Source organism: Polypterus senegalus, chromosome 14 (assembly GCF_016835505.1).
Source record: "Polypterus senegalus isolate Bchr_013 chromosome 14, ASM1683550v1, whole genome shotgun sequence".
NCBI lineage: Eukaryota > Metazoa > Chordata > Cladistia > Polypteriformes > Polypteridae > Polypterus > Polypterus senegalus.
This window is the reverse complement of record NC_053167.1, coordinates 127,140,466-127,154,600: the sequence shown is the minus strand read 5'-3', so window position 1 is coordinate 127,154,600 and position 14,135 is coordinate 127,140,466. Positions and strand designations below refer to the sequence as shown.

Genomic DNA, 14,135 nt, shown 5'->3' with positions numbered 1-14,135 from the left:
TCAATTCTCTAAAATAGCCTATTATCTAATAATGGCTTAATAGTCATCTGTTGACAATAACAAAAAAAATTAAAAGGTCATTCAAAAGTGGCCATTTTATTAGGAACATTTACCCAGCAGCAAGTGAAAACACCACTGCTCATCAGTACAAGGCAAGAAGAGATCAAATGCAGTACGAAGATACCAACCCATGTTGTCTTTCAAAATATTTGTAAATGATCAGGTGGTTAATCTTTACTCTAAAGGGCCTGCAGCACTGTCCCTAAAACTATGATGACCCTTTCCAATCACCTTTTAAATGATTATAGACTAATCTCTTGAGAACTGTAATTCATGTTTTCTGGAGCTACTTTTAAAGGTCAAAGTTGCTTGCAAAATTGCAGTTTGTACTACAGATTGTCTCTTAACTTTCAAATTCTCTTTTAATTTATAAATAATTCATCATGTCAACTTGTGGTGCAAACTATGATGACTGATAGGCTGCACATTGTTTAGGTTATAATGCTACAAATTAGTGTACTGCATTACTCATTTGGGTCTTTTAAATGTTCTTTTAGATTTTCAAGTAAATGACAAGTTTACTCATAAAAGTTGTATTCTAATAAACATTACATTCCATTTTAGTAAATCTTTTTCTATGTAAGTGAGCACAGTGAGACTTTGGGTGCAATAAAAAATGATTTCTCCTTTCTCCTCATAAGCAAACACACATCCATCCATCCATCCATCCATTTTCTAACCCGCTGAATCCGAACACAGGGTCACGGGGTCCGCCGGAGCCAATCCCAGCCAACACAGGGCACAAGGCAGGAACCAATCCTGGGCAGGGTGCCAACCCACCGCAGGACACACCCACACACCAAGCACACACTAGGGCCAATTTAGAATCGCCAATCCACCTAACCTGGATTGTGGGAGGAAACCGGAGTGCCCGGAGGAAACCCACGTAGACACGGGGAGAACATGCAAACTCCACACAGAATTCATGAATTATGTTACGTACTGCACATATGCACCATGCCCAAATATAACTTTTAATTTTATATACGTTATTAATCTCCAAGGGGTCTGACCAGATGTTACTAGACCACGTTACAGTGTCCTGTGCGACAGGGACAGTACTGATAATACAGCAACAGGCTTTGAAAGTTGTGAAGAATCTGTAAGCAGCATAGTATTCCACTATTGCACTGCATTATCTATACCTTAATATTTAATAGAGCCAAATCTATTTTGCAATAGAGATTTTTTTTTATAAATTTTTGTACAGGCTACATATATACTGTAATCCACTTACCACCCCCAGTAGATTTATTTTAAAAGAAACATCAGTGCATGAATAGCAGTTGCAGTATCAGGTGAATTGGTTTGTTTTTACTTAACATTAGTTCAAAAATATGAAACTAGAAAAAAACATAAAATGTCGTGCTTTTTCTAAATAAACCAAAAATACAAAAAAGAATCCCTAAATGAAACAAACAATGAGGACACTGTTATGTGTCTACAATGGTAGAAAGTGCTTTACAAATTGGTATATGCATTTCTTAAACTTCAGTTTATTGATCTGGTGATGTGGGTTGTTACCAGTTGGTTTATTTTCAGTGACTGCAGTGTCTGCAAGGTGCAATTGTGTAACACAGGCCCACAAGAAAGCTGGTGTGCAATTTCTCTGCACTTTTACTTCCATGGAAAAGGAAGTCTTTGATGATCTGATCAAATTTAATTAATCAAGTTCAGCTTTTGATTCTATGATGTTCAAAACGTCCAGAAAAGTGGATTTTGGTATGCCATGTGTACTGTAAATGTCTGTGAAAACCAATGTACAACAATGACTCACGAAAAAGCTGACCTCTCTTTCTCAAATGAGCTGCATTGTGTTTTGTCATTTTATAAACTCCAGGCCTATTGTTTCTGGCCCTGTGCTTATCGTCATATCCTTCAAAAATGGTCTGGCCTATGTCCAGCAATAATTGCTGCGGAAACTGTTTTACTTCATTGGGATTTTTGCAGTCTGCTCCATATATTCACAGGTCCAGGCCTACTGATTTGTAAAGTTTTGGCACAAGTAGTTTGAGATTCATAATTTGAATATGCACATACGCACCAAAAGCACACACACTCACAGAAATGTATAAGTAATGACAGCGGACACTTTGTTTTCCCTACCAGAGTACATGTTGGACAATGAAGAAAAAGAAATGATTGAACAAACATACGCACACACACCTCTAGATGTATAAAGATCGATGTGCAGAGAGACATTGTATGTACCGGTCTGTCTGTGCAGCTTATTTACTTAATTTGACCCAATGTGTTTAGTTTCAGATTAAATATTACTTAAGTTGTCTTCACTCGATTTCTTGTTCATTTTACTCTGCATAATAAGTAAGTTGATACACATGGTTGTATATCATTGTACAGTACAACGGATTGTATTATATTGTAAAATCTTGTATTAAGTGATTCCCTGCAGCATCACTAAAGAGAAATTTGCATGGTAATAGTGTATGAACTATTCTGTACAGATTGCTTTAGTTACAGTATGGATTGATCTGTACAGCATTTGTTTTTTTTTTGTTTTATTTCCAGCTAAATGTTGCAATACACATTCAGGGTAGCCAAATTAAATAATAAAATGCTCAGTCATATAAGTGAAAAGAATCCAGCGTCTTTGTAAGTGGTGGCTGATTAAGTATTGAGACAGACGGTCTCATCATTTGCTAAGCAAGATGGCCTAATCTTCCTTATATAAACTTTAATATTATTATGCTGTCTGTGCAATAATACCTTCCAAAAAAAAAACAAAACAAAAACTTAAATGTACTACAGCTTCACCAACACATAAAAAGGATGGGAAGTTCTTACCAATTTTCTTATACAAAGACCAAAGAAAGTACAGCCACCTCACCTTTCCAGGCCTACACTGATATACAGTAGCAGAATAACTCATTTCAAAGTACAAAACACATACATGCAGCCCTCCATTTACCAAGCTCTGTTCTTACTGGTGTTTATTTCCCAGTTTTGCAAGCAAAATATAACTTGCACTGAAATAAAATGAGAGTGAAGCAACATTACGGTATATTAAACTGTGAAACACAAATAGTTGAAATTAAAAAAGGGGTGTGCGCAGCATGTCGACCTTAATTCTGCAGTTTTTGATAACGTCACAGTACGTCAGAGTTGGAAAAAAACTAATGATGGCACAAAAAGCCACCACTGATGACTGATCTTTAAGCACAGGCCGACTGTCTTTGCTGGAGAATCACTAAGGGTGTCACCTCCCTCTCCTATAGTAGCGGTACTGCATGAGGCGTCACGACCTCGACACGTACGTAGTATGTTGGGAATTACAGCCAGTCACCAATCAAACTGCTTACCTGAGGTTACTACGTGCGCTGCTGGTTACAGTCGGCAACACATGAGCATAAAAGCACAAAAAGATTGAAGGTGGAAAATTTGGGGGTCAGTTTCTGTGCTCATTCATATCTAAGAAAATGCTGCCTGACTTATTAAAATAATTTGTAGTACTGGGGTGTTGTACCATGTTACCCATTATGAATGTAGAGAAAAGCGGAGCAAAATTACACCTTTTATTAGCTAACTAAAAAGATTACAATATGCAAAGCTTTCGAGGTAACTCAGGCCCTTTCTTCAGGCGATCTTGCTGAAAGCTTGCATATTGTAATCTTTTTAGTTAGCCAATAAAAGGTGTCATTTTGCTTGGCTCTTCTCTAAAATAATTTGTGAATAGAGAATACCCAAGCATAAGCATCCCTTTTAGTTAGCATTTAACATAGGTATCTAATCACTCGTGTGTGGACTGTGCACATTCTCCCTCAGATACTATGGTATATAAGAAGAAAACCTAAAAGCCAAGCATTTCTTGGAATCTTTAAACTGGCCTGGTGTGAGTGAGAGTGCTTGATGATGGATTGGCGTCCCACCCAGGGTTAATTCCTGTCTTGCATCTCATGTGACTTTGAATATAAATTGTCCTGCTAGTGTGGCAGATCTTCCTCCAGGATTTCTCACAATTTTAATAAGTCAATAGCAGAATTTTTTATATTACATTTTTTATAGGATTATATAAAGTGTTCCACTTGTATCAGCCACAACCACAATCAGTTTCTTTCACTTGGTGTAGGTCTCACAGTTTATCATATATGTTCTGATAAACCATATTCTCAGACTCCCACGTCAATGGCGTTGGTCTTGACAATTTGAAGGCCATCCAATACAACCAACTTTCCAAAAAGGATGCATTAATAGAGTTTCTTTGATTGGTTTTCTATTCAGAATAGGAGAGATGTAGTTCACTTCAAATGAGTAAAAGCCAAAACAAATTGACCCACCCTTATGTATTTCATCACCATACCTCACCTTTTTTTTTTTTTAAAGCACATAATATATATATATATATAATTATAATTATAATTATATATATATATATATATAAATAAACAACTTAGTTTTATAAGATTATTTTATTTTAGTTTTATAAAAGATTGAAACCTAAGTAATCAAAGCAGACCTCGGGGTTAATGTTTGCAGTTCAACATGTAATGCATGTGTCTCTGTTATATGCGGTTTGGTATGGAATTCCTAAAAGCAGTGTTAACATTTGTGCCTTGCCAACTGTTGAAATGACAAATGCAACGCATTTTATTACTAAATAAGTTTGTGATGCACCATCTTTTGGAAGGACGAAGACATAGGAACTGGACAGACGCATCCTTTTATTAAGGTTCTTTTTTATGCTTGTTAGGGCAGTTGACCCAATGTGGGTGAATTCAATGGATTGGTAACCCTGTCAAGGCAGAGTTCCTGCCGTGTAGCTAATCTTGCTATGATAGGCTCATTTTTTTGACGATTCCAGTTTGGATTAAGCAGGTTTGAGGAAGAATGTGTGCGAACATTAGGACACTCTAGACGAGAACAGGCCATTCAGCCCAACAAAGCTCGCCAGTCCTATCCACTTATTTCTTCCAAGAAAACATCAAGTCGAGTTTTGAAAGTTCCTAATGTCTTACTGTCTACCGCACTACTTGGTCTCTTATTCCAAGTGTCTATCGTTCTTTGTATAAAGAAAAACTTCCTAATGTTTGTGGAAATTTACCCTTGAAGTGTGTACATACAAACTCTCACACGTAAAGGATACCAGATAAACAAATGCTTTACTCAAAAATGGATTTAGTCTGTCTATAATGTGTCATTGGGTTGTGCAGTATGCAGTTTGACAAGAGCGTGTTATGAAGGATGCAAGCATGTGTGTCAAAACTATGCCGAAATTCCACTGGAAAAACTGAACAGTGGCATTTGTTCAATTCTTTATTTTGGCTTTCCTTATTCTCGCTGTTTCATGTTCGAGGCCTGTTGAATTTAACATGTAAGGTGGCTAGTGGTTGGTTTTTGAATTTCCCCTTGGGATTAATAAAATATCTATCTATCTATCTATCTATCTGATTGAAGATTTGCAACATCACAATGATGAGGTTTGTGCACTCAGGACAGAGGTTGGGAAACACTGGTCTACATGCACAATTACATTTATTAAATAGACAGATGTTGAGAAGCACATTTGAGAACATAAACCTTGAAAACAGAATTCAAAATTCCACCATTCTAGCAGTTTTAGTTTACACCCGTTGATAACCACTGGCACTTTGTAACCCTGTAGGAGAAAAAAAAACAAAAAAAAACACGCTTGTTCCCCCATGCTAACAGTCTGAAGAAATGGGCATAATACTCAACTGCAAAGTACCAGTTGCATCGGTTTAAAAAAAGAAATTATAAAAGGATACAGCACTTTAAAATGTGCGGCCTTAAATACAGTGAGGCTCGATTTAGAGGTTCTAAGAAACCATAACACATTCAGACCCTCTAGTGTTTCCTGGCCACAACGGCCACAGAACAGCTTTGGTCAACTTAGGCAGCTTTCATGTTTTTGTTGCACAACAAGCTGGAGCAGACCGACGGCACATTTACTTTAACGTCTACACAAAGCTTTCTGCATACTGACCACAAGCCCATACCTTGGAGTCTAGTTTCTGTTTTACATATGCTCCGTTTGCAGCTGTCAGCACGTCATTGAACAGGATAAAAATGTATCCTTCGAGGTCAAAGGCCAAGTCAGAGCTAATTAAAGAGGGGGGAAAAAAGAAAAAAAAAATACATAGTGATCAGGAATTTAAACTGCACCATTTGTTGCCTAATTCACACAATGCTTAAGAAAACAGTGCAAAACGAGAGAATTCCAAACAGCCTCTGTAGGGGTCACAGAGTATGAAGAAAATCTAAATTTAACAAATCATGACAACAGCCAGCATTTCCATAAAAATCTGTGGAACGATCCTCAGCCAGCTAAGCAACTGATTAAAATAAAAGTGCAATGAACTGCTTCACAACACACATGCCAAAAAATAAACTGAGAAGAAATACAAGCAGTTAAAAGAAGAGCTGAGGAGCAGGATTGAAAATCACCATGGAGGAACCCAGTGTGCAACCTAGCCAAACTTGGATGGGAGGCCATCTAGGAAAAGCTTGAATTGTTGCTTGAAGAAGTGTTGTTGAGTCCAGCCTGGGGTGGATAGGGTGGTTACTTACCCTGTGGTCTGAATGTGGATTCCAATGCCCCCCAATGTAGTGATAGGGACCTCGGTGCTGTCTTTTGGATGAAACATAAAACCAAGGTCTTGACTCTCTGTAGTCATAAAAGATCCTGGACATCCTTTGTAAAGAGTAGGGTACATCCCGATGTCCAGGCTAAATTGCCCCCCATGGTCTAGTCATTCTGGCCCCCTAATCATCCCCTGTTTCACTCACCACTTCACCACCTGATAGTTAATGTGTGGCGAGTGTACTGGCACAAAAATGGCTGCTGTCACATCATCCAGGTGAACGCTACACATTACAGTTGCATGAACGCTGGCACATGCATGTTGCTGCCGCTCCTCCCTGTTCAAATTTGTGTTATACTTGCAGTTTTTGCTCTTTTCATTTCCTTTTATTGTATGTATAGTTCATGGATACAGCCAACGTGGACTGCATTGATTTTGGATTTCCTTTTATGGACTTTTCCTTGACTGGGTTTGCGGCTTCGGGGACAACTGAATCTTTCGGTGGTTCATTGGACGAGACTTTCTTTTCATTGCCTGCTCCTGCCTGATGCTTGATTTTTTTTTTCTGCATCTCAGAGATCTAGGAGCTGGAAAAATTCTGTCTCCTTCATTACAATGGATATGCCGGATTGCTGTCGATTCCTTCAGTACGTGCTTCGGGAGGGAATGACTGAGAAGTGATCTGATGTATGCAGCCACCTGGCTTACGGCTTTGGGGCGATCACGCCTGTAATACCCAGCTCTATTTGTATGTGGTTGTCAGCTGGAAACCTCCAGATTCTGATTGCCATCTTTCATGTACATCTTGTAGTATCTCCTACTATGCTGCTTCTGGATGTTTTGCTGTTTTGCTATCATCGCTCATCTGCGTCACACCGTCTCACCTTCTCTACTGAGCTGCTCCACGTTGCTGCTACTATCAAGTATTGCTCTACATTATGCTGAAATATTCTGGTGACAAACTTCTTCATATTAAACAATTTGTTCAGAGCAATATCCTAAACGACTTTGGCATTGTGCGCCAGCCTGTGAATGAAAAGTTTTCGGGCAGCATTTGCTCAGGAATACTCCGTCCTACTCATGGCTTTGGAAATAAGAGAGTCAGTGTGCCAAATTTTCAATATGCTAAAATAACCTCGAGCAGCACGGTGGCGCAGTGGTAGCGCTGCTGCCTCGCAGTAAGGAGTCCTGGGTTTTGCTTCACGGGTCCTCCCTGCATGGAGTTTGCATGTCTTCCTGTGTCTGCGTGGGTTTCCTCCCACAGTCTAAAGACATGCAGGTCAGGTACACTGGCGATCCTAAATTGTCCCTAGTGTGTGCTTGGCGTGTGTGTCCTGTGGTGAGCTGGCGCCCTGCCCAGGATTTGTTCCTGCCTTGTGCTGGCTGGGATTGGTTCCAACAGACCCCCATGACCCTGTGTTAGGATATGGCGGGCTGGATAATGGATGGATAAAATAACCTTCAGCTGTGAATCTGTGCACAGCAAACTCACATCAGCTAATATTGCATTGTTTAACCCAAGATCTCTTAATGGCAAAGCATCGGTGCTACCAAAACTCATTACAGATTCCAAGCTTTATGCACCTTGACAATGGGAAAGGCATTGGTGGTTAAAGTGACTATGAAAAGTGCGTTGAGTAGTGTGAAAAGCACTGTATAACTGTCAAGATGAAAAGAAAGATACTGGAAAAAACATGTTTTTTTTTTTCTGACATAGTGGCCAATCTACCAATGATAGCAGAGCAGTTCGGAGACAATGTCATTTCTCCAGATAAACTGGCCATAAGCTAAAGGCTGATTGGCATGCTACACACCAGCAAGAATGAGCAGGCCATACCATTTTAGCCATAAACACCATACAATAAGTTTCTTTGATATTTATTAAAAAAAAAAAAAAAGATTACATCTCTGCAATTCCCTAACCCCATTCAGTTACCCAGCCCTAGCACAGTAAAAGTGTTAACATACAGTATAATTTCTATTTGTTATTATCACTCCATCTATATAAAAACAAAATACATAAGACACGCCCAGGGCTGTGGAGTCGGAGACAATTTTGGGTACCTGGAGTCGGAGTCGGCAAAAAGTTAAGCGACTCCGACTCCTACTAAATTTAAATGGGAATTAAAGTAAGTTGAAATGTCCCAATTCACAAACAGTCATAATGAACTAGTAAGAATAAAGCCCAATGCATGCAGTGCATAATGTTACCACAAAACGAACATGTCAAGTAACCATGAAGCATGCTTTTCATCGACTGTATGCGTCACTATATGGGATGTAATGCACAGGTAAGGTGCGGCACCGCTTTCCATTGTGTCGTGTTCCACTGTTACAGGGAACTGTGAACCTAGCCTAAAGCCCCCCATACATTTACAGATGCACTGCCAATTTTTCGGCCGTTCAACGAGTCATCACGCGTCAAACGCCTGAAAAATCATCTGGTGTGTTCTCAGCTCCGTCGGCTCCCCTTCGCTATGCGCTAGTGAAGGGGCCGAAGGAGCCGAGAACACAGATCTCCCTACCTGTCTCCAGCAGAGGCTCATTCTGCTGATCAGCTGGTCGGTGAGTGACACAATGCACTAAACTTCCGGCTGGCTGACAGAGGAGACAGCCACTGCAGCAGACAGAGGCATCACAGTACTTTGGATGGGGGCGGTGGTCAAGATTTTCGGCAAGCTGGATCTGCCCGTCCATGTGGACACCCGCAATCTGCGGCCCCAATTAATTGTGTTTGTCTTTAATCTGGCATTATAGTAGAGTGTTGGCTTCCTAGCCAGCAGTTCTGTGGAGAAATGACATGTATGTTGCCTTCCTTTCCTTCAATGGATGTAGAAAATACATTAGCATAGTATATACATACAGAGGAGTCGGAGCATTTATCTACCGACTCCACAGCCCTGGACATGCCAAACCCATTCAATAGAAGTAGTAATGGAATGCTGGGTGAAAGGTTACCTTTGACAATTTCAGCATCAAAGCAAGCAGGTATTTATAACTTAAGCCACACCCACTTTGAACATTTCCACACACTCCCGGAGTCCTTTGACATATATGATCCATATTAACGGGTCAGGTTAGGTTGTGGAGCATGCATGCATTGACACAGAGTGTTTCTGCACCTATAACATGACAAAACAGCTCGGCAACCCCTCAAGCACACACGCAGCCCAGTCCATGCAAGGAAAGGACTGTCAAACCGTGGGCGTCCCCTTGGCCTTGTCTAGCCTCTCCGGTCCTCAACAATGAGGATCCTGTGAGCCAGATCACCCTCGGGCAAACGTGCCACATGGCTGCAGTGCTGTAACTGATCCCTCACAATGCAGGTAATGTGCCTCATTTGGACCCTGCCCAACACCCAGTCCATGCAAGAAGCACTGAACAGAGTAGGATCAAGAACAAACCCCTGACGAATCCCAGAATCAACTGGGAAAATCTCAGATGTTCTGCCTCCACTCTGCACAGCACTCAGAGTACCAGTGTACAGGCCGGCCATTATGTCCAGCAACTTGGGGAGGGGGATCCCGTCCCGTGAAGTCCCACAGGGGCAGCTCGAACAAGTGAGTTGAGCACTTTATGAAAACTGACAAAGGCTGCAAAGAAACTTAGCGTGCACTAATTTTAAACATAACTCTTTTTTTTTTTTTTTTTCCTTGACACACTGATCTACTACAACTTGAAATATCAAGTCGTCTGTGTTTCTGTATCTGGTGGAAAAAAAAAAAGATTATTAAACTGCCTGCCTGTTTAAAAGTAGCCTTTTAGGAGAAACTGACAACTGTTCAGTGTTTAATCTTGTCAAATACAAAAATATACTTCTCCAAGAACAAAACAATTAATCCAAATTAAATGAACTTAATACATGAAATGTAAACTATTTTAACATGCACTGTATGGGGGAAATTGCACAGTAATGGAGAATCCAGGTAGGATTTTCATTAACTGGTTCATGAAGTCATATTTTGTACAGTAGTACTAAACTAAAGTTCATTTGTCTGCTGCTTGACGCAAGTACTGTGGCATCCACCATTTTTGCCTATATTATTCCAATATGACCCCATCAACCCCACATATTACTTATTACATAATACTTATACAGTATAACACAAATGAAGACAACACACACATATGAATTCATTTCAGAGTGCAGGCACTAAATGCAAACATACCATGATGGCTAAGAACGTTCTGTTATGTTATTTTGTATGTATCCCAACACATTGATCTGCTACTTACTTACCTAGCAGCTACAAAGGCTCCAAGTATCATGGTGAATACAGTCAACTGGACTGGTCTAGAGAATTTTTTTCTGCAGGGAAGAAAAAAAAAAAAAAAAGAACACACTGATGTTAATTGTAGCCTTTCTGATGTCTCTCTGCATGTGTGACAGGATGTATAAACAATTAAATTTCACATTAAAAGACAAGTAAAGTGGTTTAACACTTACTTTAACAAGAGGCTCTCAGCAAACATTGTAAACAAAATGGAGAATCGTCGCAGGACTGTGAACATTGGTAAGCTGCATTTGGAGAGAAAGGATACGTAAAATTGACTCTGCTGGACAATGAAATAATCTGAAAAAGGTTGTGCCTTCACTCACAATTATACTGATAGGCAAAGGACCAAGTTAGCATTGCTTGACCACTAGCAGTACTAAAACATATGGAATTTCAGCATTTCATCTGTAAGCAATGGGGTGCAGCAATTAAAGAAATTGTGGAGGTCCGGAAGAGCACTGTGAATAAAGACAGCTGTGTTCCATTCTAACAAACAAAAGAGAAAAACCTGGCGTAAAAATTCATGCTTAGCTTGATGCTCACTGGATGCCGCGGTGCTCTTACGCCTCTTTCACACCAGGACTCCGACTCAAATGTTAACTAATTGACTAATAAATCATGCCGAATGTTGTGTGCTGTGAACAGCACCGTCTCAGGAAGGACGAGGGGGGTAACACTTAAGTAATAGATGCTTTTGTGCAGTACCTAAACTAATTTACTCTTACGTAATGTGACCTTAACAAAAAGAATTCTTTTTGTCTTAATAACCTTTAAAAAGCATTTATAAACACATTATTGACCTCTGTTCAGTGAGGTACACTAAGAGCCTGTGATACGCTGGTAACATTACTTATGAATTTGGAGAATAATATCAGCAATATCTTATGCTGAAATATGTCAATTCACAAAACAAAAAATACATGTACTGGGGGGCTCCACCCCTGCTCACTTCACTCGCCCACCCCCGTGTTTGGTTTACCGGATAAACAATTTAAAGAGATTGTTATTTTCATGGGAATTGTTACATATGCATTATTTTCACTTTTAGTTTAAAACTTTTGTAAAAATAATATTTGTCCTTTATTTCCAGCCCTGGGCGTGGTGAAACCTCTTTCTCGCAGGACGTATCACGCTGCTCGTGTTGTGAAAGGGGGGTGGGGTGGGTGGAGGATTGGGATTCTAAATGTACGCTAAGGAGATGCGGTCAGATCAGTGGTTTTGAAAAAAAAAACATAAAAAACTTTTGAACTTTAGCTGCTGGCGAGCTGTGTGTTCTGCTTGTCGCGCTTTGTGTCGATCATTTAAAAGCCTGTACAGCAGCTGTCCTTTTGCCGCTTTGCGTCTCTGCCGCTTGTGTTGTGAAGGGGTTGCTAAACACACGCTAAGGAGATGCGTTTGGATCATCTGCTGGCTTACTGCTGCTGGCAAGCTGAATGTTCTGCTTGTTATTGTTTTAGGAGCTAGGAGCACATGAAGTTGTCTGCCAAAAGCATTACAAAAACTGCAAGGTTAGATGTCCATGAACTCGTTTTAAATTGTTTGTAGGTAGGGCGTGACATGCAAAAGTCACTGTCTCACAGGTTTTGCTTCCTAAGGTTGTAATGTTTAGTCTCGCGCGACGTCAAAGTGTCTCCGAGAAGATCAGGTCTCATTGGCTTCGTCCCAAAATATGCATTTACTGTTATTTTTCAATATGTACCACTCGGGGAAAATGTCTGGTTTACAATAAAATTACTGCTAATAAAGGGTCACCACTGAACAAAGAGAAATAAACCTGGGTCCCAACGCCAAAAAGGTTGAGGACCACTGATTTGGAAGTCACAACGCGGTCATATTACATTCTACTGATGTGCTCAAATCTACTATTCAGGGACTGGATATAGAGGTGATGCACTCCTACAAATACTTAGGGGCCCACATCAATGACAGGTTGGACTGGTCTTGAAACATACATATATATATATACACATACATATATACATACATACATACATACATACATACATACATACATACATACATATATATATATATATATATATATATATATATATATATATATATATACATACATATATACATACATAATCTATTTCTTAATGAAAACTGCAAATCTCAGTAACCAATAAAATCTTTTACTGAATTGCAGTGCAAAATAGGTCATAATTTACCAGTTTCAAAATGTGTGCAGTTTTCCATTATGTTTTACAAAAGGAAGACAACCACTATATGCAGTATCTCTCTCCAAAAAGATTTAAAGATGGAAGAATATCTTCATGACATTGTTCATAAATGTACACCAGATATTAAAATAAAGATTTAAAATTGTTTGCATATTTAAAAGGGTGCTGGAGAGGGACAACATCCACTGATCAGTGTCATCTCCAGACAGAGGAGCAGCTTCAGTGACAGACTGCTGTCCTGCTCCACTGACAGACTGAGGAGATCGTTCCTCCCCCACACTATGAGACTCTTCAGTTCCACCCGGAGGAGTAAATACTAACATTAATTTTATTTTAATTTTTTTCATTTTCATTACTATTTAATTGAATATTGTTTTTTGGTTTTTTTGTATCAGTAAACTGCTGCTGGATTATGTGAATTTCCCCTTGGGATTAATAAAGTATCTATCTAGCTAAATAAACTGTAAGCAAAAGTCTGGATAATACTGGAAGTTAAACAAGGCATGCGTGTCCAAACTGCTTTTCTTCGTCTCTTCCCATGGAAAAGTGAGTTGGTCTAACATGGGATGTTCATATTAAAGATGCTATAGTGTACAAAACCCTAATTAATTCAGTCTTGCTAGTTTGGAAATGTTATGAAATCTGAGACTGTGGATCTTAGGGCTGACTGCAGACAAAAATGTGAAATTCACATTAATGGTACTGATGGCATGGCATCTTGTCTTTAGCAGGCATTAATTTAGATGGACACAACTCTTAATTTCAACAGTAGCTACAGAAAATGAGGAGAATATGCAAACTCAACACAGAAGGCATCCTAACCATTTTACCTTTTGCACCATCATGCCACCCTCACAAAATTTCAATACTGATTTATTAAAGATAAAAAAGAAAACAGACCATAACGCCACTGTCTCACATACTTTAGTCTTTTTGTGCCAAACAGTCCAGTTATTTGGTTCCCCACATAAAGGAGAGGTAGAGGAAATGTCTGAAAAACACAAATATGCATAAAATGTTTTTTTGTTTCTCACACATGTATATAACAAAAAAAA

General features: G+C 39.4%; 1 protein-coding gene across 1 annotated transcript in view; it reads right to left on the bottom strand.

Annotated features, from left to right (window-relative positions):
• The window catches only part of slc35d1a (solute carrier family 35 member D1a), a 71,341-nt gene that overhangs the window by 19,952 nt on the left and 37,254 nt on the right, over positions 1-14,135 (bottom strand). The window contains exons 4-7 of the mRNA XM_039735654.1: positions 14,004-14,071; positions 11,068-11,139; positions 10,861-10,929; positions 6,036-6,138 (exon numbers count right to left, since the gene is read on the bottom strand). Of these exons, the coding sequence (XP_039591588.1) occupies positions 6,036-6,138; positions 10,861-10,929; positions 11,068-11,139; positions 14,004-14,071 (312 nt within the window). The remainder of the gene's footprint in view (positions 1-6,035; positions 6,139-10,860; positions 10,930-11,067; positions 11,140-14,003; positions 14,072-14,135) is intronic.